Source organism: Xenopus laevis, chromosome 9_10L (genome assembly GCF_017654675.1).
Source record: "Xenopus laevis strain J_2021 chromosome 9_10L, Xenopus_laevis_v10.1, whole genome shotgun sequence".
NCBI lineage: Eukaryota > Metazoa > Chordata > Amphibia > Anura > Pipidae > Xenopus > Xenopus laevis.
Genome location: NC_054387.1, coordinates 89893576 through 89914774, shown reverse-complemented (window position 1 = coordinate 89914774; position 21199 = coordinate 89893576). Strand labels below are relative to the sequence as shown.

General features: G+C 37.2%; 1 protein-coding gene across 4 annotated transcripts in view; it reads left to right on the top strand.

Annotated features, from left to right (window-relative positions):
- The window catches only part of LOC108701456 (uncharacterized protein KIAA2012), a 60169-nt gene that overhangs the window by 4353 nt on the left and 34617 nt on the right, over positions 1 to 21199 (top strand). For 2 of the 4 annotated variants that reach the window (XM_018236170.2, XM_018236172.2), the window contains exons 3-11: positions 4461 to 4617; positions 5208 to 5375; positions 6423 to 6604; positions 7918 to 8092; positions 8452 to 8528; positions 9951 to 10119; positions 10481 to 10630; positions 12222 to 12413; positions 13975 to 14127. In XM_018236170.2, coding sequence (XP_018091659.1) covers positions 4461 to 4617; positions 5208 to 5375; positions 6423 to 6604; positions 7918 to 8092; positions 8452 to 8528; positions 9951 to 10119; positions 10481 to 10630; positions 12222 to 12413; positions 13975 to 14127 — 1423 coding nt within the window. The remainder of the gene's footprint in view (positions 1 to 4460; positions 4618 to 5207; positions 5376 to 6422; positions 6605 to 7917; positions 8093 to 8451; positions 8529 to 9950; positions 10120 to 10480; positions 10631 to 12221; positions 12414 to 13974; positions 14128 to 21199) is intronic. The other 2 variants (XM_018236171.2, XM_041576371.1) reach the window with 1 other exon arrangement.

Here is a 21199-nt window from a genome sequence, read left to right as displayed (position 1 = left end):
AATCAATTTTTAAGAAGAGGTCCTACAACCATATTAATAATTCACTCAAAGTGTCATACCTAAAACATTGACCTGCAGTAGGGCAGGGTTTTTAGATTAGAATATGTTCATTCTAGAATAATGGGCCATTAGGATCCCCAAAATTAGTATTTTCTGTGTTTTTCACCAAGGCTTATCCACATGAGTCCATAGTCTCTGCAAAAATCACTAATATATCACTGTAATATATCACTACAACAGTATCCCTACAATTTTCCAGTGATTCCAATAAAACTAAACTAAAGCAAAATCAGGCCCCTTCTGAATTGCTGTGATCTTTGGAAGTCTTGATGCTTGACTGCTCTGTTAACCAGCATGTGCAATTATGCATTTTCATGCAGCTCTGAATTTTACGCATACTGAACAACAGAGTGTGGGCCTGGTGAGAAGCTAAGTAATGTTCTTGAAACACAGTAGGTGGGTAGATCTGACCTGCTCTGGCATGCCTATATCCTGGAAACCCAACAGTCTCTGCTTGGCAACTGGCTACTCTTTCAGCACAAATGATTTACTGGACCAAAGCTTAGATATTACCCTAAGGAAATGTTGTAAATACATATTATATACATTTATATATTATTTATAAATTATAAATATACTGTAGACCTCTCTTTCTCTATGTATACATATACATCTATCTATCTCTATATACTGATATATACTGTATTTCTAAACTATTTTTCAGTTTATTGCTAGTCATCCGAGTTCAACAATAATTATTTCTTTGATGTGCCAAAGGGAACATATTTAAAGTCAGGTAAATTTTCCACAGATGAATAGATGCATATGTGCAACTCATGTCTTTGTTTGACCATTTTTGCAAAACAGGAGCCAAGTGTGGAATTGCCATTGTGGAAGCCACTGATACCAGAAAGGGGATCAAACAGAATTAGAAATAGAATTATAAAGAGTAATTTTATGATGACAGCTCTATCCTACCTCTGGGCTGGTAAACCATTGCCACTATTCACCATATTTAAGGGGTTGTTCACCTTACAAACTATTTTTTTTACAGTTCAGTTGTAGCTCACCAGAAATAAAGATTTTTTTTCAATTGCTTCCCATATTTTATTTTTGACAATTTTTTCAAAAATGAAAGCTTAAAGTTTGCTGTTCCTGTATTTGGTGTTTCAGTCTTGCAGCTGAGTAATGTGCAGATTCTGAACTGTTAGTATTTTCTACATTAGTTGATAGATTTCTCAGCAGCATCTGTGGAATATTAGCAACTATTGTATCACTTGTAACAACTGCCTTTAATGAACAGTTTACAGAGTCAGTAACCTCCTCCCAGAGCTGCTTCAGAAAGACGTTGAAAAAATTAAACTTCAATATTAGAAAAATGGTTACGAATAGAACATTGATGGAAAAAAAATCTTTATTTCTGGTAAAATATATGAAAACAACTGAACTAAAAAAAGTTTTGTAAGGTGAACAACCCCTTTAAAGGAAAATTGTCTTTTCTTGCAAAGGACATTGTTCAGAGTTCTTCAGAGTTTCAAGAAGACAAGAAGCATTACAATTACACCTTAAACATGAGGAAATATCACCCAGTGATGATCCTGGACTGTTGCTTTAAAAGTCTGAACAATTCTAAACAATGTTAAAATGTATTGGAAGTTGTAATTATTATACACCAGAGAGTTGCTTCGAATTTTCATTCTCTGGTGATCCCCTGTGTGTCGATCACTGCTACTCATTAATCAGGTTGGTTTGTATGACATACCCTCTACTTACTTAAGGCCACCTATCTCTATGTTTCCCCTAATGCAGATTTGGGATGAGTCCACGCTTTAGTGGTGGGGGAGAATAAAGGTGTAAATTCTTTCCAGGTTTGAGGGAAACTGTTGTTTCCCCCACAAACAATAATATAAAATTCTAATAGACAGAACATACCCTCACCATTTCAGAAATTGAATGGGAAAGAATATTCCAGAGAGTAAATAAATGTTCAATAAGCAATAGGTTACAAGAATCCTCATATAAATTACTATCCTGCTGGTATAGAACACCAGGCGCTCTTAAAAAGATGGGACTAATGGACCGAGATGCCTGCTGGAGATGTGGAAAAACATCTGAGGACATTAGAACATATTTGGGTGACATGCCCTCTAATTCAGTCCTAACGGTCAGAGGTTATAGAGGTATGTTCTGTAATACAGTATTGGGAGATCAAATTCAATGGAACCCCTCAGCAATTTTATTTTTCTATAAATACGAACCGGAAAATTGTGCAAAAAAAGATTTACTACATTTTTCTACAACTTCTTATAGCTGTTAAAACTCAAATCCCCCAATTATGGAGAAGCAAAAAAAAAATAAAGAAAAATGGTTACAAATAATAAATGATATTTGTTTAATGGAGGAACTAACTCTATAAATAATAACTATATTAATTATGCTGATATTGGGCTGCCCTGGAGAGAATATACCTCAAGTGTAAAAAAATATACATGAACCCCTTTGGTTAAACATTAGGACATGGTATAACAACAAAATAACAAAGTTAGTACTTACCACAAAGTGGGACCTCGAAACATCCACCTGGAAAAATATAGAAAGAGAAATGAAATTGAAGGGTTAAACACTACAAGAGATTAACATGTCGAAAGTAAAGAAAGCAGTACAAGTTAAGTTATAAGTTAAGTTAAATTAAAATATGTACTATTGTTGGAAGAGAACATAAACAATAAGATGTTACAATTTCATCAAAATGTAAAGATAATGTCTGTGCTGTAACACGATTTTATTGTTTGTTGGAAAATGGAAAAGGTGCTTTTGATGGAATAAAAGAGAATACACACAAAAAAATATCATCATATCATCGGACTTCCCCATCTCCGGACCTGCCACTAACCATTACGATCAAATAAAGTAGAAAAGAACAGATCAGCAATGTTCTGCCCCTGACAGCAATCGTACAATATCTATGTCCAACCAAAGCTGGTGACAGTCTCCCACTGAAAATCGTACGATCGGCAATACACGCAGAGATATTACCCACAGCCAACAGAAATCTTTTAACCTGTCCGATCGACCAATGACCGATCTCCGACGGACGAAAAATGACGGGACTCTCCACACACGGTCCGAAAATCATACGAATCCTTGATTCTTACGATCAGATCTTTGTGTCTATGGCCAGCTTTAGGCAGTATTAAGCAGCCAGTTAGTTAGAAGCAGCCTGTTACCTGGGTTATACAATTGCCAGAGGGTAATTAAGAACTAGATACACAAGATCAAAGGCATACAAACTGGCCTCAAACCCTGACACAAAAAAAGTAAAGGCTTTTCTTAAAAGTAGTAGTGGAATATTACAGGAGGTTTGTGCCCAATTTTGCCATTATGCTGCCCCCAGTTAACTATGTTACATGGACCCTGGAATTAGGAACGTTTTCCAAAATCTATATTTATCCATATAAACAAATAGGTTCCAAATGTCTAAACAATTTTACACACTGACTTCACATAAAAGCTTCCCTTTTCACATGCTGAACTGACTTCACTGACTTGCTTCCAGCAGGGAATATTTTCAGATCCCTATAGTGGTTCCTAGAATAACCCTTGTGTTTACTAAGGGTAAGGGCACACTGGGCAATTCGGGGAGATTTAGTCACCTGGTGATTCGTTTTCCAAAGTCGCCCGAGGTTTCCTCGTGAGGCAACTTCGGGCGACTTTGGAAAACAAATCGGCGCATGTGATTAGCGCCGGTGATTTTTCATTTTAGCCAGCACAGAGTGAGGGAAGGCGTTCGGGGAGATTGGTCGCCGCAAATTCGAGGCGATTAGTCGCCAGACGACTAAATCTCCCCAGTGTGCCCTTACCCTAAAGCAGATAATTGCAAGCAGGGCTGCAACACAAAATGAAAATCATTTGCATCATCTGTAATCAGACTAATACTAGATAATGTATAATTATTGGCTTATAGACAAACAAGTTGTTAAATCTGTTGTAATTGTTGTGTCCAAAAAATATATTACCCTTCATTTTCTATGGGTTTTTGGTGAATAGATAGAAAAATTTTTATGAATTTATAACTTCTTATTATTTTGTTGTGTTTATATCTATGTCTATGTGTTTGTGCATATTTATTCTTGGGAACTTTGAAGTTGACCCTCATTTTTTATTTTTTAATAGTTCTTCTGCCTCAAGCTGTCAAGCTCGCAATATAAAATTTTGTCTGGTTCTTGGGGGTCCCTGACCCCTATTTTTTTTGAGACTAAAGTTTTAAAGTTATCCTTTATCACTTATATCATTGTTCAGAAAGACTCCCATTTATCTTGCAGTCTATCATTCAATTGTCTAGTTGCTATGGTAAATTGAATGCTAGCAGCTAGATAGCTGTTGAAATTCCAAATATATATTTACAATACAGTGACTATCACTAATTATTACATCTCTGCATTGCCTGTCTTTTTCTGCAGAAAACCAGCAGTGACCAGCAGCCATATCTGCATATTCTACGAGAAGAAGAGACCCAAAATGACAGACAGATCCGACCCGGGTATTCACCCAAGAGATATCTCATCCGTCTCTTTGAAACATGGGATCCAAGCACAATTTATAACCTGCAGCAAGCAGGTAACTTATATGAAATTAATTAAGGTATATTAATTGCGGATAGAGTGACAATATGAAGGTTAATTCGTTTAAAAAAAAAAATCCATTCATTGCATTCGTTTTGCAGGATTTCTATCGTTTTTTTTTATATCATAAGATAAATATTGACGACCTAAAATGTTGGTAACTTTTCAAATCAGTCTTGCAATACAGTGCTGAAAGATTGGAAGCAATATTCCCAGTAGATATAATGGTTGGCCCTACTGCCAGGCATGTATAAAAAGCCTGCAGAAAAAAAAACAAGCATAAGAGAATATTTATATTAAACAGGATGTAAAAAGAAAATAAATTACAAAATAAAGGGTTTTTTTGTTAGAATTTTACTAAATAACACATTATCAACATATGTATATTGTCCTCAATTAAAAACAAACTTTGTTGGTCTCTTTTGCCTCTTATTAACATTATTTGTTTATAGGAAATGAAAGTATTGTCTAGAAAATCATCTAAGAGGTCTTAGTATGTGACCCTAAAGACATGACCTAAAGAAGGTTTGTTTGACCTTTAGTCACTGCAATCCTTGTGCTGATATCACTGTTTGGGTTTTAAAGGGAGCCTTAGGAATTCTGTGAGACTTCAACCGCTCACAACCAATTATGCAGCAAGCGGCAGGAGGCATCAAGATCTGTCGTCTGTACCCCTAAAGTATCAGTGTCCATCTGCCTTTCTGCCTCATCCCAACCCTCACTGGAATCATGATGATTTGTTCACCACTTCAGGTACTTAGAACATATTTCTGGTCTAAGAGCAGCAATGTTATGTTCTTGTCTTCAGACATGTCTAGTATAGACAGAAGGCCAAGTCATGAGCTAGAGCAGGAGTCCTCAACTTATTACCTTGGGGTGCAACCGAAGCATGAAAAAAGTTCCCAGGGGGTGTCAAATAAGCTATTGGTAGCCCCGATGGAGCCCCATTTCTTCATTTCTTTAGTTATATACCTCATGGTAGAAGAACTGGCTGAAAGCCTCTTAAGTATTGTACTTGCTCACTGCTGCTGCTGAAAGATAATGTTTTCTCAGCTGCCAGTTCTTAGTTTTCAGATTCCATTTTTTCTATTGTTCAGTTCATGACACCAAAAGCTACTTTTTAAAGCAGCTGGTGGATATAAAGTATAGACATTTTCATTTTGTACACAATGATATTATTTTTAGGAGGTTCTTTATTAAAGTCCGAATGCCAAAAACTCAAAAAAATCAAGTTTTTTTTTTACTATACAATCTGAATTTTTACTGAAAAAAAAACTTGAATTTTTTGGAATTTAATAAACCCTGACGGTGTTAAAAGTCTGAATAAAAAAGTACTCCAACTCAGACCTGCCAAGTTCATGCAGAAGTCAACGGCAGATGTCCGGGCATCAAATCCGAAAAATTCATATGATTCGAATTTTTTCATGATTTTATCGATTGTTTTCCTTGCACAGGAAATTTTTCGGAAGATGTGTTATGTAATTATCAGACATTTTCGGATTTTGATAAATAACCCCCTAAATATCACTGCAATTGAAAACAGAATTTTTTAATACTTTTCTGCACTCTCTTGAAACTATATGACAGAAGTCAGGCTGCATTGCTTCAAAAGTCAGAACCAGCAGGGTAGAGAATAGAAATTAGTTTAAAAACATTGGTAATTGATGATATTTGAAAGTTGCTTATAACTGCAATCTGTTTCATTAGGAAAAAATATTGTTTGGTTTCCCTCAAACTTTAAAAGTAAAAATCGACCTCAGAACAGATCTGAATATAAATTAAAATGTTTTACTATCTCAGGACGTTTTACCCCAGTGCAAGAAGAAAATGAGAATGAAGAAGAATTGGTCCATGATGTAGATATTGCTGAAGAATCTCGGAAAAAGAAGTCGGCCTTTCCAGTAACTAATATAGAAGCACTACAGAGTTCTGATGCAGATACTGTAGATACATATAAAAGAAAGAACACATGGAGAAGGAAGGTGGGATATAGCACAAGAACAGTAACATCTTTGACAGTAACCTTCATAGTATTATATATTTGGAAACTGTATCTCTTCCCCGTGCTTCCTCTATAGATACACCACTGTACATTTTTAATAACTGCATTGCCTGTAAGTTTATGCTATTGCATCAATATCAAGTGCAGGAGTAGTGCAAGATTATCCCCCTTAGTTCTTACTCAACATTTACTTGTGTCTGGGGTATGCTGCAATCTGCCCCTGACGCTGGATTGAAGATCGTGATCAAGTTACAATACTAGTTCTCATTAGAATGTGCCACAAGCTTCTTTAACTAAATTAAAATTCCAGATAATTGAATATGTATAATTATGCTTGTGTCTATTGAAATACTTTTTGGGATCAACACAAATGTAATTTTTATATAAAATTAAAAGTAAATCACGTTTACCAGTAAAGGCTTCAGAAAGTTATAGAGATAGTTATATGGTTCTTCATGCTAAGTAAAAATTAAGGGGCACATTTACCTAGGGTCGAATATCGAGGGTTAATTAATCTTCAATATTCGACCGTCAAAGTAAAATCCTTCGACTTCGAAGGAATAATCGTTCGATCGAAGGAATGATCGTTCGATTAAATCCTTCGAATCGAACGATTTGAAGGATTTTAATCCATCGATCGAAGGATATTCCTTCGATCAGGAAATTGTTAGGAAGCCTATGGGGAAGGTCTCGGTAGGTTTTATGTGGCGAACTAGGGGGTCGAAGAATTTTTTGAAGAGACATTACTTCGACTATCGAATGGTCGAATAGTCAAGCGATTTTTAGTTGGAATCGTTCGATTCAAAGTCGAAGGTCGTAGGTCGAAGTAGCCCATTCGATGGTCGAAGTTGCCCATTCGATGGTCGAAGTAGCCATATTCGACCATTCGAAATTCGAACTTTTTTTCCTCTATTCCTTCACTCGAGCTAAGTAAATGGGCCCCTTAGTGTTTAGCCGTGGCCTGAAAGGAGCTTTGTTTAAATGTTAAGAGTTGATGAACTCAAGCACACATTTTTCTAGATTAATGGTCACTGGAAGGCACTGCGATAGTGGATGGGTAAGATTTTTTATGCATTTTTATGCAGTTTAAACATTGGAAAAGTTATTATTTTAGAACTTTTAGAAAAAAAATAAGCCCTGAACATGCCCTCTAGATTTCAGTATCCATACATAACAGAGGTTATTGATGGTAAATCCATGCTGGAAAATTTCAATGTAAAGTTTGAAAATACAATTTTGTATATACTGTATAACTTTAATTTATGTTTTTTAACTACCCCATCGCTCTTACAGGGGAAACAACTGGAAAGCAGTCAAGTTAACAATGAAGTCACAAGTGATATCTCTCAACATCCATTTTTTCATATTGACGGATCTCTAGAGAAAAATATTTCTGAAGCAACTCAAGTCAAGCCTCACTTTACTTTTTATGGTGGGCCTTTTACTGGAAGAAGGAAATTCCAGCAAGGTTAGTAACCAGTGAAGGTTAGAAAGCTCAACTTGTTTGCCATGATATTGTACTTCTGGTGAAATGACGTAAATGTAGTTGGTAGTATTTGGGTACAACTAACTATTCCCAGGACATACAAAGGTGCTATGTCATTATCTTATTTTACATACGTTAGTCATGGATATATATATATATATTTTTTTTTTTGTATTAAAAACAAAACATTTAGATAAAGAAGCCATACACTGGCGGACCTTTAAGATACATGGAGACATTTGTCAGGTGCAGTTAGACTGGAGTTCTGGGGAAAAACTACATTATGGAAAAAGAATGTGCTGATTTACATTAAAAAATGCTGTTCTGTATTTGTGATACAGATGAGGCAGGATTCTTGCCACCTATTTCCCAATTTGTGGGATCAGATACTGGAGCAAAAAAGGAATCCATCACAAAGGTAAATTTAATTTATGGTGGAAGTTTAAGATGTTGGTGGAGCAGTTACAGGTCGGTCAGTTACCTGATACAAGTATTTAATAAGGTTATAGGACAAAGTCATTTTGGGGATCAACATACTCATAGATGTTTGGTACTATTATGTGGAGCTGATTTATTCTAAACTGAACTGGTTGATCCAGAATCCAAAAAGTTTGATCTACTGTAATATTTAGAAAAAATGAAAAAAAAAATGGATAAATTTTTTAAAGCTGATACCTTTATCAGGAGGGCATGGATGCAAGGAAGCCATAGACTTCAAGGGGTTTCTTTGCATGTTACATTGCACAAGCAACTGACTTAAAAACAATTAATTGCTTGCTTATACTGTTTTCAGAATCCTGATCATTGTCATGCTGACATAACATACAGTAATTCAAAGCCACATTGATACAATCAATATGTTACCAATTTGGACACAAATGAAATTCGACATGGAAGCATGGGCCCCTCAGGCAAAAAAGGCAATATCTCAGCGACAAGGGCAGGTACTGCTCTGGTCGCTGGGGAAATTGCAGTGTAGTCTACAATATAATTCTGTATTGACTAATTAGTCCTGATCTGCAGGATGTGTATTTAATATGTGTCCAGATTTTACTGTATTTTCTAGATAGAAACACCGCATATGGATGTTGGTTTAATTAACATGACCTTACCTTCAGAGAAGTTAAGCAATCAGCCTTGCAACCTGCATAGTTTAGCTTCAAGTATTAGATTTCATATTGAAAGGTGGCAACCTAAAGTGTCATCTATCAATTTTAACCAACAATATACCGGTAACCACATTTTGATCTATGGTAGTTTGCTAGCTGTACTTGCATCTGATGGAGGGAAGGTTATCCTCTAAAAATGTTATCACTTGGTCACACTCAGTAGCTGTTGTATGTTGTGTCACCGATTAAAACAGACACATCATACAGTATATTAATGTCCTGAAAATGTGGATCTACTATCAAGTGTATAAGAAACGGATCCGCACACACACTGATTAATGCAGTCGGGGAATATCCCCTTTTATTCAGCCACCAAACATCAACGTTTCGGGGGGGAACACCCACCCTTCTCCCCCGAAAACGTTGATGTTTGGTGGCTGAATAAAAGGGGATATTCCCCGACTGCATTAATCAGTGTGTGTGCGGTTCCGTTTCTTATACACATTGGTTGCTAAGAGACCTGGCCGGGTCAACGGAAGGAACGCACCACCAACTGCAGGATTGGTGAACTACAGGTGTGCGGTAGTAGAATTACATTGTGATCTACTATCAAGTAACATTCAAACACTAAATAAGGAAAATTGCTGGTCATCCAGTGTGGTAAAGTACAACTTACAACAGGGCATATTATATAGGTTATAATACTCTTTCTGTTTTTTCTTTCTTCTTAGCGGGACTCTTTTAAGTTGCCCCCAATTTTTGATGAAATATCTAGAGCTCCAAAACGCAAGAGGAGATGCCAAGCAACTGATCCACCAAAGGAACTTTTAGTTATCCCTCTCTTAATTCATTTCCAACCTCAGCAGCCAAAACAAGAGGAAAAGCCCAACAGAGCAGGTAGTATGTAACATGTGCAATTTTCCTGGGACCTGCAATGACTGATAGAAGATTAGTGCTGGAGAATTAAAAGTTATACATAGATCCCCAACCTTTTATACCTGTGAGCCACCTTCAAATGGGGATTGTGATCACACCCGGGTCCACACCCACTATGGGCCAGATGGAGCTACAATAAGCCCTGCCCAATTGACATCTGGCCAACTTTCAGACAGATATCGATCGGGAAAGCCCATCAGAGGGCCCCATACCCTGCCCAATAAGCTGCCGACTTAATCTATACATGGCTTTTATTTGCCTGTTCATGGGGACCTTTAAGTCAAGGATGTGTGTCACATGTTTCAACATTGCCTTTTTTTTTTAGAATCCACTCAAGATTATTTAGAGAGTCAAGATATTGTTAAGGAAAATAGAGATGTTCCACCATTGGCTGAAGATGTTCATATGCGGTTACCTGAGAACAAAATTAATACTCTACAGATGGACATTGAGTGGAATGCACATCAGCATGCAGGTAGCACATTTTGTTTTTCATTAGTAAAGAAAAACCAAATTTAGACTGGAGATGCACAGGCCATGTCAGGTTATGGCTCCACAATCTCATATAAGTTTTCCAATAGAAAAGACTATGCTATAGCTGTCAACAAGTAGATTTACTGTTACCTTACTTCTTGCATTTCTAGAGTATGAGACTAAAGGAAACTCACTCTTACTTGTGTAAACAAAGTTTGTTCATAAACAGATATCACCACTTTTATACATACAACACAGGTGGGAGTTCTATATATATATATATATATATATATATATATATATATATATATATATATATATATATATATATATATATATATATATATATATACCAAATACTGTACAAAAACCGCACTCTCAGGACTTCTTAAAGGTGCAAAAAAGATCTGTTTATTTCGACATTTCGGCTTCTAAACTGAAGCCTTCCTCAAGTGGTGTGCACAGTGCAAACAACAATCAATATTTAAACACAAAAAAGGCGCCAAGTCAAGTCTTGTATTTGGTCTACATAATTTTTGAATACTGCACCCAGGCAGCTGTTTTTGTATACATGAGTGCTCCAGTCTCGTGGAAATATATATATGTATGTTATATACATTTCTTCAAAATGTTATGGCAGCATAACCTGTAATGCATTACATTGCAAAGGCAACGTGTTCTGTGGCTTCTTTGGGATGGGTGAATAAAATCTTATTACTGCATAACTGGAAAAGTCTGTGCAATGGTTCCTTACAGAGTAATCCAATTAGCACCCCAGCGTTAGGTGTGAAAACCTTAGGCAAAATATATTTATTGAAAAGAAAAATCTTGTTAAGTCTTGTTTAGTTATTAATATAAGTGAAGCGACTTTATTTTAACTAATTGGTAAAAACCTTTTTCCAATCTCAGTGTAACTATTTCCATGCTGCAAAGCCTCACAGTTAGGGTTGCAGTTGCTGAAACCTAGTAACGTAGTAATGTGAGCAATTTTTAGATTTGGATGAACTCTTCAGAATTGACAGGAACACAGTGAACCTTTTGCCAAATCATCAGCAGTTACTATAGCTCATGAAAGCAGACACACACTAGGCAACACAAAAAAGGTTAGGAAGCAACTGAAGTCCAATGACCAAAAAGGTTTAAGACACACATATATCTAATGTATATAAACATTTGGTTGCTACCACTGGCCTTTGACGGTAGAATACTAAATGAAATACAGAGGGGCACAAACTTATATTGTATATCAACAACAAGTTTTACTAAATAAACTTACAAAATACATGTGCTGGTCACTAAATATATAGTCTATATAGCCACTACTTGGTGGTGCTATTCAAAATTCCCAACAATAATTCTCACAATTACATTTAGGACAAGTAACTGAAGTCACAGACCTCAAAAAATCCAATGGGGTATGTTACCATTTGGGTTCCTTTTCCACCACTGAACCCCATATTGGATTCTTTGATGTGGGGGATTTTGGATCTCCCCTTCACATGGTTGTTTTTAGGTGGAAATGATCATAGTAATTAAGCATGCCTTACATTTCTAGTAATTAATATCTAAAATGTCTGTGATTATTTCTCAAGATGGGGATCTCCTGCTCATGCATGAAGCCCCACCACTAGGATCTCTACCCCCTATAAATGGAAAGAAAGGACCAGGGAACCAGAGCAGTATGGCAAATTTAAAGGCGACCAACATGAGTAATAGCAACTCGACTGGGCCGAAGACCTTACCAACAGGAATTATAAGAGGGTCACTACCAGAGGAACTCAAAGGTAAGACTCCAGCTTTTAAAAGTGTGCTATGTAGACCTGCAATACATGATTTATTTATTTTTGCACAAGCTAGATTTCTGTCAGCACTGAATGCTTGTTTATGTGGATCTCTGGATATCAGGCTTGCTGTGTGTTCCTTCACTGTCATGTTGGATGGAAGGTAGACTTGTACTGAACACATCATGGTTATTGTTAAATAAGTCTCAAGGGATCACAAATATTGTTCACTTACAGGGTGGGTTTCTGATGGTGGCCTGGCAGTCAGATTTGTACAACATACTAGGATCTATGAAAGCATTTGTATTTTTGGGAATTAAAGGTCCAGCATACCTTTAGTTTATTTTATGACATTAAAAGCTCAGCATAAATGTATTTTCCAATTGTGTTATTTCTCCAAAGATTCTGTAAAGGTTTCACTTGTTCAGTATGGTGTTTTAGCCAATCTAAGCAGCAGTTGTCTTACTGCAGGGTGGCCACATGCTCCTCATCACCTCCCACAGAGCTCCAGTTGTGTATATTATGTCTTGAAAAGGAGCCAAGAGGGGCCTGATGATAAAAGAGTAAAGGGGCATGGCATGATGTCATTGGAGCCATCAACGACTAAACAGGGTCACTCTTCATACCACATACAATTCCTTGGGTTTTCTTATAGCCTGTACTAACAGAGACACACACATCTATTGTGCAAATTTACCATATTTGTACTTTGTACAATTCCGCTGTAGATTTTGATTGCATCTGCTGAGTAGTGGTGTTGTAAACATGGACGGTAGCTCTAACTTCTAATATGATTAGATAATTATTTTTCCCTGGTGAACTTCCTCTCAGTGTGAGGTTGTGTTTGTCTTCCCTAGAAGATAAGGGAGGTGATTCCTCTGACCTCACTGTGACGGATTTATCTAAAAGGATTATGGCATTACTTGCCAATGAGTAATTTACTGACTGAGACGTTGGCATGCCAGATAATAAGGCAGTGTCTGAGAAGGAGCAGAGGTGACAATAAATGTGAATTTGTGCAAACTCATTTGGCACTGATGACCATAATGTAAATGAGCGCTAAATCCTGACTGTTCTACCTCCTGGTTACTTAATGCTAATGCGTGTAAAATGTTTATGGTTGAGGTTAGTACAAGGACAATTCAGTTGTAGTGTAAATTTTGTCTCAACAAAGATATTTTTTACATTGGTGAAGTATAGTAGTCAATTTACTTTCATTGGTCTACTTCAGGTAGATTAATTGAAGCAAATAACTAATTAGTTGCTACTGATTACTGATCTATGAAAAAGACTGTCCATTTAATCCTTTAAACATCACAATTGCCCAATAAAAGACTCACATGGAAAAATGTTGAAAAGTTAAATCATCACATGTTCCTTGAAATTACAAAATGTATCTTTGATATATCAAAATTAACTTTTTATTTGGATGGCATAAATCAATGAGAATTTGTCTGTTGGCCTGTCCTCTGTTTGCCTCTAGCCATAGTTTCTGAATCATGTTGGTGCTATAATGTAACTAATATGTTTCACATCGCTGACTGCATACTTTGTATTATTTTAGAGTGCTGTAAGAATAACTCTATGGGCAGCTTGATAATGAGCCCTGATGGAGAGATTGTATGTCTGTCACTCTTGGGTTCAGCAAGGGATGCAGATGTTCCTGTCCGCTTTGACTTCATTCCCGAGGAAGAAGACAATGAAGAAGAAGAAGAAGGTAAAGATAAATATGTATTCAACCCAACTCTTATTAAGTATTTGCTTTTAGTGTCACCATAGCTTTTACTTAAATCTGTGCTAAAGTGTTATTAAAATGTGACGCCTAATAATAGAAGTGTTTTTAGGAGATCACTATTGTGGTCAGCTTTTTATCTTCACTGCTTTTGTTAATGGTTGTGGCTTTTACACAACACAGTTATCCGAGAGACAGCAAAAGACTATGAATTAAGCTCTACCCCTTTATGAATATTAAAAATTATATCATTAGTTGGTAATGCTCCATTATGCTTTATTTATATTTTGTTCATGGAAACCCTATAAGCCAGGGGTGCCCAAAAGGTAGATCGGGATCTACCAGTAGACCTTTAGCTGCTGATCAGTAGATCCCAAGACACTGTCAACAAACTGCTTGTCTAAATCACCCTCCTATTTCATGCTTTTCATTCAGATAAGTATTATGTTAAGGTTACATAAGAAATATTGTTTGTTAAATATAGCAATATACATTTTCTCATAAATCAATATTTAAGTCATATTTTCCATGGAACAGAATGATACTAGTGATATTATGGCTGTAGATCATAATGGGACAAGATCACTAAAAGTAGACCTCGCATTAGTAAAGTATGTGCACTCCTAGCTATTTCTCACTGGGTTCAAAAGTACAGTTAGAGCAGATGAACAGAATGGTTTAGCTCTTTTGGTAGCTCATCAGAGTTGAGCAAGGTTTCTGAACAGCAACAGTGGTGCCAAATGAAAAATCTATAAATATATTAAAATCTGTAGCTAATAGCCACCTCACTTTCTTAATATTAATTATTATATGCCACCTGTGCTTTAAGCATTTCTTTTTTATTACCAAACCCTACAATCTAGAGCTCACCCTCTGAGTTGTAGAAGAATATTGATCAGATCCGCTGAAGCTTTTGTTGGAGATTGTCTGTATGATTTAAGATTAGCAAATAGATTTAAAGGTGGCCATGCAAAGGATGACATGAGCTGCTGACACAGCCAGTTCAGCCCAAGTCAGCAGTATATTGGCATAATTGTGGAACCAAAAAGATAACCTGTCTGACCAATATATTTCAGGGGATCAGTGAGGGATTTACCGTGCTTAAAAATTAGGGACGCACCAAATCCAGGATTTAGTTCAGGATTCAGCCTTTTTCAGCAGGATTTGGATTTGGCTGAATCCTAGTGCCTGGCTGAACTGAATCCAAATCCTGATTTACTTATGCAAATTAGGAACGGGAAGGGAAATCACGCAACTTTTTGTCACAAAATAAGTAGTAGTAAAGAAAAATGTTCCCACTTTTTCCCTTCCCGTCCCTAATTTGCCTATGCAAATATGCAAATAAGGATGCGGATTGGTATTCGGCTGAATCTTTCATGAAGGATTCGGGGACTCGGCCAAATCTCAAATAGTGGATTCTGTGCATCCCTACTAAAAATGCATGAGTGAATCCAATCCTCATAACCATGCATAGGTATTCCTGTGATCTAATTGTTGGCACAGGTACCAAACAACCGCATTAGCTTTATTTGATATACAGGTATGGGATCAATTATCCAAAAAGCTCCAAATTTTGAAAAGGCCATCTCTAATAGACTCCATTTTAATCAAATAATTTATATTTTTAAAAACAATTTCCATTTTCTCTGTAATAACAGTATCTTGTACTTGGTCCCAACGAAGATATAATCAATCCTTACTGGAGGCCCAGCCTATTGGGTTTAATATTTTACTAATTACATAAAGACCTCTTATCTGGAAAACCTCAGGTTCCCAGCATTCTGGATAAAAAGTCTTATACCTGTACCACCTAGATATCCTGCCATGAAATCAAGTATTTAAAGGGGCTGTTCGCCTTTGAGCATTTTAGTATGATGTAGCAAGTGATATTCTGAGACATCTTACAAATGAGTTTCATTCTTGGTTATTTGTGGTTTTGGGTTTTTTCGTATTTTATTCAGCAGCTCTCTAGTTTGCAATTTCAGCAATCTGATTTCTAGGGTCAAAATTTCCCTAGCAACCATGCATTGTTTTGAATAAGAGATTGTAATACAAATAGGACAGTTTTGAATAGAAAGATGATTAATAAATAGTAGCAATAACAACAAATGTGTAGCCTTACAGAGCACTTGTTTCGAGCTGGAATCAGTGACCCCCATTTAAAAGCTGGGAAGAATCAGAAGACAAATCATTAAAAAAAACTATTGAAAATAAATAAATAATGAAGACCTATGTTGCTTAGAATTGACCATTCTATAACATTCTAAAAGTTAACTCAAAGGTGAACAAAAATAAGATGACATAAAACTGATACAGGATTTCTAAAATGCTGACTAAAGTATACATCATTTCTAAATTCATATTAAGCATGTTGATCACTCTAAGACTGTAAGGGTAAGGGTCAACTACAAGAGGTCCTCTGCACTCAACCCATTATCAATATATTTAAGACAGCGACATTTGTGCATACTGCTACTAAAAAATGCCTTACCCTTTAAACAACACAGGGATTGTTTGTCCATATATTGCAATATATTTAAGCTGGCCAACTACGTCAAAGTCATCCCATATCTGGCCAGTCCTACGCTTAATTTTCATCTGATTCATTAAGAATTCAATTGCTTAATTATACATTTTAAAAAGGGACTAAGTTTTACCTGCAACTTACTAGCTGCTTTCAAAGTAAAACTCCCAAACTTGGCTGCCCTTTTATTAGACACCAGTGGGATCACCTGACTATAGCTGGGAAGGGTGGGAGCTACAACATGGAGCTGGTCACTGCACCTGTATAACTATAACAAACAAGGGAAAGTTGTGCTCACCACTATTTTTTCAAAACCATTAGGCGGGATATGGGATGACTTTGACGTAGTTGGCCAGCTTAAATATATTGCAATATATGGACAAACAATCCCTGTGTTGTTTAAAGGGTAAGGCATTTTTTAGTAGCAGTATGCACAAAATGTCGCTGTCTTAAATATATTGATAATGGGTTGAGTGCAGAGGAATCTTGTATTTGTCTATATGTATTTTGTGGTCACACCCTCATTGCACCCCCGCCTAATGGTTTTAAAAAATAGTGGTGAGCACAACTTTCCCTTGTTTGTTATAGTTATACAGGAGCAGTGACCAGCTCCATGTTGTAGCTCCCACCCTTCCCAGCTATAGTCAGGTGTTCCCACTGGTGTCTAATAAAAGGGCAGCCAAGTTTGGGAGTTTTACTTTGAAAGCAGCTAGTAAGTTGCAGGTAAAACTTAGTCCCTTTGTAAAATGTATAATTAAGCAATTGAATTCTTAATGAATCAGATGAAAATTAAGCGTAGGACTGGCCAGATATGGGATGACTTTGACGTAGTTGGCCAGCTTAAATATATTGCAATATATGGACAAACAATCCCTGTGTTGTTTAAAGGGTAAGGCATTTTTTAGTAGCAGTATGCACAAAATGTCGCTGTCTTAAATATATTGATAATGGGTTGAGTGCAGAGGACCTCTTGTAGTTGACTATATGTATTTTGTGGTCACACCTTCATTGCACCCCCGCCTAATGGTTTTAAAAAATAGTGGTGAGCACAACTTTCCCTTGTTTGTAAGGGTAAGGGCACATGCTAAGATTAGAGGAGATTTACTCGCCTGGCGTCAAATCGCCTCTTCTTCGGGTGACTAATCTCCCTGAAAAGCCTTCCCGCAGGCTAGAATCTAAATTGCGAGTGGGATGGCACTCGGAGCACTTTGTTTTCCAATGTCGTCCGAAGTTTCCGTGTGAGGCAACTTCCGGCGACTTCGGAAAACGAATCGCTCCGAGTGCTATCCCGCCGATGATTTAGATTCTAGCCAGCGGGAAGGCAGTTCGGGGAGATAAGTCGCTGGGTGACTAATCTCCTGAAATAGCAGCGTGTGTCTCCGCCCTTCTTCTGGATGACAATCTCCCCGAATTGCTTCCCCCTGCCTTCCCACCGGCTATAATAAAAACTCTCCAGAAGTATGGCACTCGCAGCACTTCATTTTCTGAAGTCGCCAAAAGTTGCCTCACAAAGAAACTTCGGGCGACTTTGGAAAACGAAGCGCCACAAGTGCCATCCCACTGGCGAAGAGGCAATTAGTCGCAAATCTCCCCGAATCACCTTGTGTGACCTTAACCTAAAAGGGTTAAGTAATAATACAGAAAGCCTTTCCACATTGTAACATACCAATCTTCATTCCCATTTTGTGCATTTATTCCTCGGCTCCAGACTAAATCAACAGTCCTCTCTCACAGGACTGACAACAACCCACTGTGATTGCAAAAAAGAAAAACAAAACCTTTCCTACAAAGGTCTCAGCAGACAACAAAGAACACAAGGCAAAATGGAAGTTAGACAGATGTCCAGCTCCAAAGCACTCTTTTATTATCTTATATCTGCTTAATGGGCCAATGGTTTCTGCAGCCTTGCACAATTAGAAAGCAAGAAACTCATGATTAAAGCACATACAATGCATATCTAATTTGGCACTTTATTTACAGATAGGGCTTCCTTCCTCCAGTGTCTCTTAACATAAATGTTGTCATTGTGTTTATTGCAGTATTTTTCCCCCTTGTTGTACTGTTACTTTATTGTAGATATATACAGTGCTGCATACACAGTAGCTCTATATAAATAACAATGTATAGAAATACATGCAAAAGTACCAGCAGAGAGAGCTCTAGAGAACTAGTGAGCTCTAGTTACAGCTTAGAAAAACCATATTTTGTGGTTTTGGGTGTTCCCTTTTTTTTTCCATGTGGATCCTTTTGAAAAGTTGGAATGTGGCACATTGTGTTCCACTTCACAAGGATATGTTGCATGCTAAAACATTTTATTTTTGTGTATGGAAACTTATTTATTTTTCAATTTAATTAGCTGTCATATTACATATTTTTGAGAATGCCCATAGCATGGGCTCAGTTTTATTTACAAGAAGAATATATTTCAGTAACTTTAAATAATATACATTTATAAGATATTATACATTTATTCTGTATGTTCCCCAGTGAGTCATGTGACAGCAATGACATCATTAAGCTCTGATTATAACCGATGACATCACTAAGCACTGTTTATAAGGATATAATTTTCAAAAGTATTCATGGTTCTTGTGTATTATATGCATATATAACTTACCTTGACTCAGACATTTCCATAGACATCAAAGTTGCCTATTGGCTATCAACAGATTATGCTGTACTATTGAGATCTTTAAAAAATTGACAGGGGGCATGTACTATCACATTTGCCACTGTCATATGGGTATTGGTTACATGTGATATAACCCTCTCTCAGCAACAAGCTACAAACTGGGGCTATCCAGTAAATTTTGGAGTTGACCTTAATTATGGAGGAAACTAAGAGAAGCTGAAGGAGTCCCTGAAGTGATAAGGTCCACAGTGGCAGCGGCAGCTGTAACTGCTACATTTTGTAACTAGAATAGAGTGAGCCGCTGTATAATTGAACAACCATCACTCATTGCTGAGCTTCCTTCCTACAATGAATGAAGCGTGTTTTGCTCTCTGCACTGTGTCTATATCATCTGGGAGAATTATTTAGTTTCCCTCTTCCCCCCATTTTATTTATTATGCCTGAGAACACAGACCAAAATCAGGGGTGCATAAGTTTGGCTCGTAAGTTCTATGTAAAGAAAGTACCTTGTGGTCTAGTGGGGGTGCAAGTCCCCATTGCACCCAAGAATGGGACTCCCGCCGTGATCTTCCACCTGCGTCCATAACAGAATGATGCCTGTCCACCGCCGTTTCCGGGTAACGTTGTGGCGTGTGACATCATTGCACGACGGCACGAAAATTCAAATATTTAAAGGGCACACACACACTAGTGATCATTGCCCAACGTAGGTCTATTCTCAAAGGGAATTTGAATTTGCCCAAAAGGTAGATCGGGATCTACCAGTAGACCTTTAGCTGGAGATCAGTAAATCCCAAGACACTGTCAACAAACAGCTTGTCTAAATCACCCTACCATTTCATGCTTTTTATTCAGATATTTATTATGTTAAGGTTACATGAGAAATACAGTAGTTTGTTAAATATAGCAATATAAATGTTCCCATTAATACATATGTAGTAAAGCATGGAATACAATGCTAACAATGACTTTATGTTTCTAGATCATAATTGGACATAATCACTAAAAGTAGACCTCGCATTAATAAAGTATGGGCACTCCTGTCATAGTTCCTGGGTGTGTTTATATTGTATTCTCCCTAGTTTCTGACCCTGACCAAGCCTTGTCTGCTGCCCGTCCTGATCTTTTGCCTGTATCTTGACTACTCTCTTGAATCCTGTCTGTTACCGCTTACTGTGTACCGACCTTGCCTTTGACCTGAACTATGCTCCTGCCTTCCGATTTTGTGCTGTACTGTCCTGATTGGTATCGACCCGGCCTGTCCCTGACTACGCTCCTACTCTCCGTTCCTGTTTACACATACGGTTCCCTTGCTCACCCAGAACTCTCTCCCTTGTTCTCCCGCATTAAGACCTGGCAGCATCTGAGTAGCGGAGGGCCCCATCCAAAGGCAAAAGCAGCTTCTACAGGCAGAAGAGTGGGCTTAGACAGGAACCTTGGAGTTTGTTCTGGGTTTGCGACTCCATATGTAACATTCTAGTTCAGCTTTGTTTTTGTTTTGTATTTTTGCAATCATGACTTTGTAAATAAAATGCTCACGATGAAAGTAGTGATCTGCAAAGTTGAAAAAACCCTCTTGAGAAAGAAGGAATAATAGTGAATCAAAAGGGGAAATAAAGCTGAAAAAAGAAGTATGTCATAACACTGAACAAAATGCACAAGGCAGTTGAGCATTACATAATACATACATTACAATTAGTAGTTAATTCACATTTATATTACATGCAAATGTCATTTTCTGCTTGATGATTTGCAGTGATCCCTAAGCTTCCGAAAGCAGACTGAGCATGTGCAGTGTCAATGACACTCCTAACAAAATCCAAGATGGAAAACTCCTGTGACAAATTTAAAGGCCTGGATCACTACTATTATAGAGATGTTGAACCTTTAGGCTGGTTCAA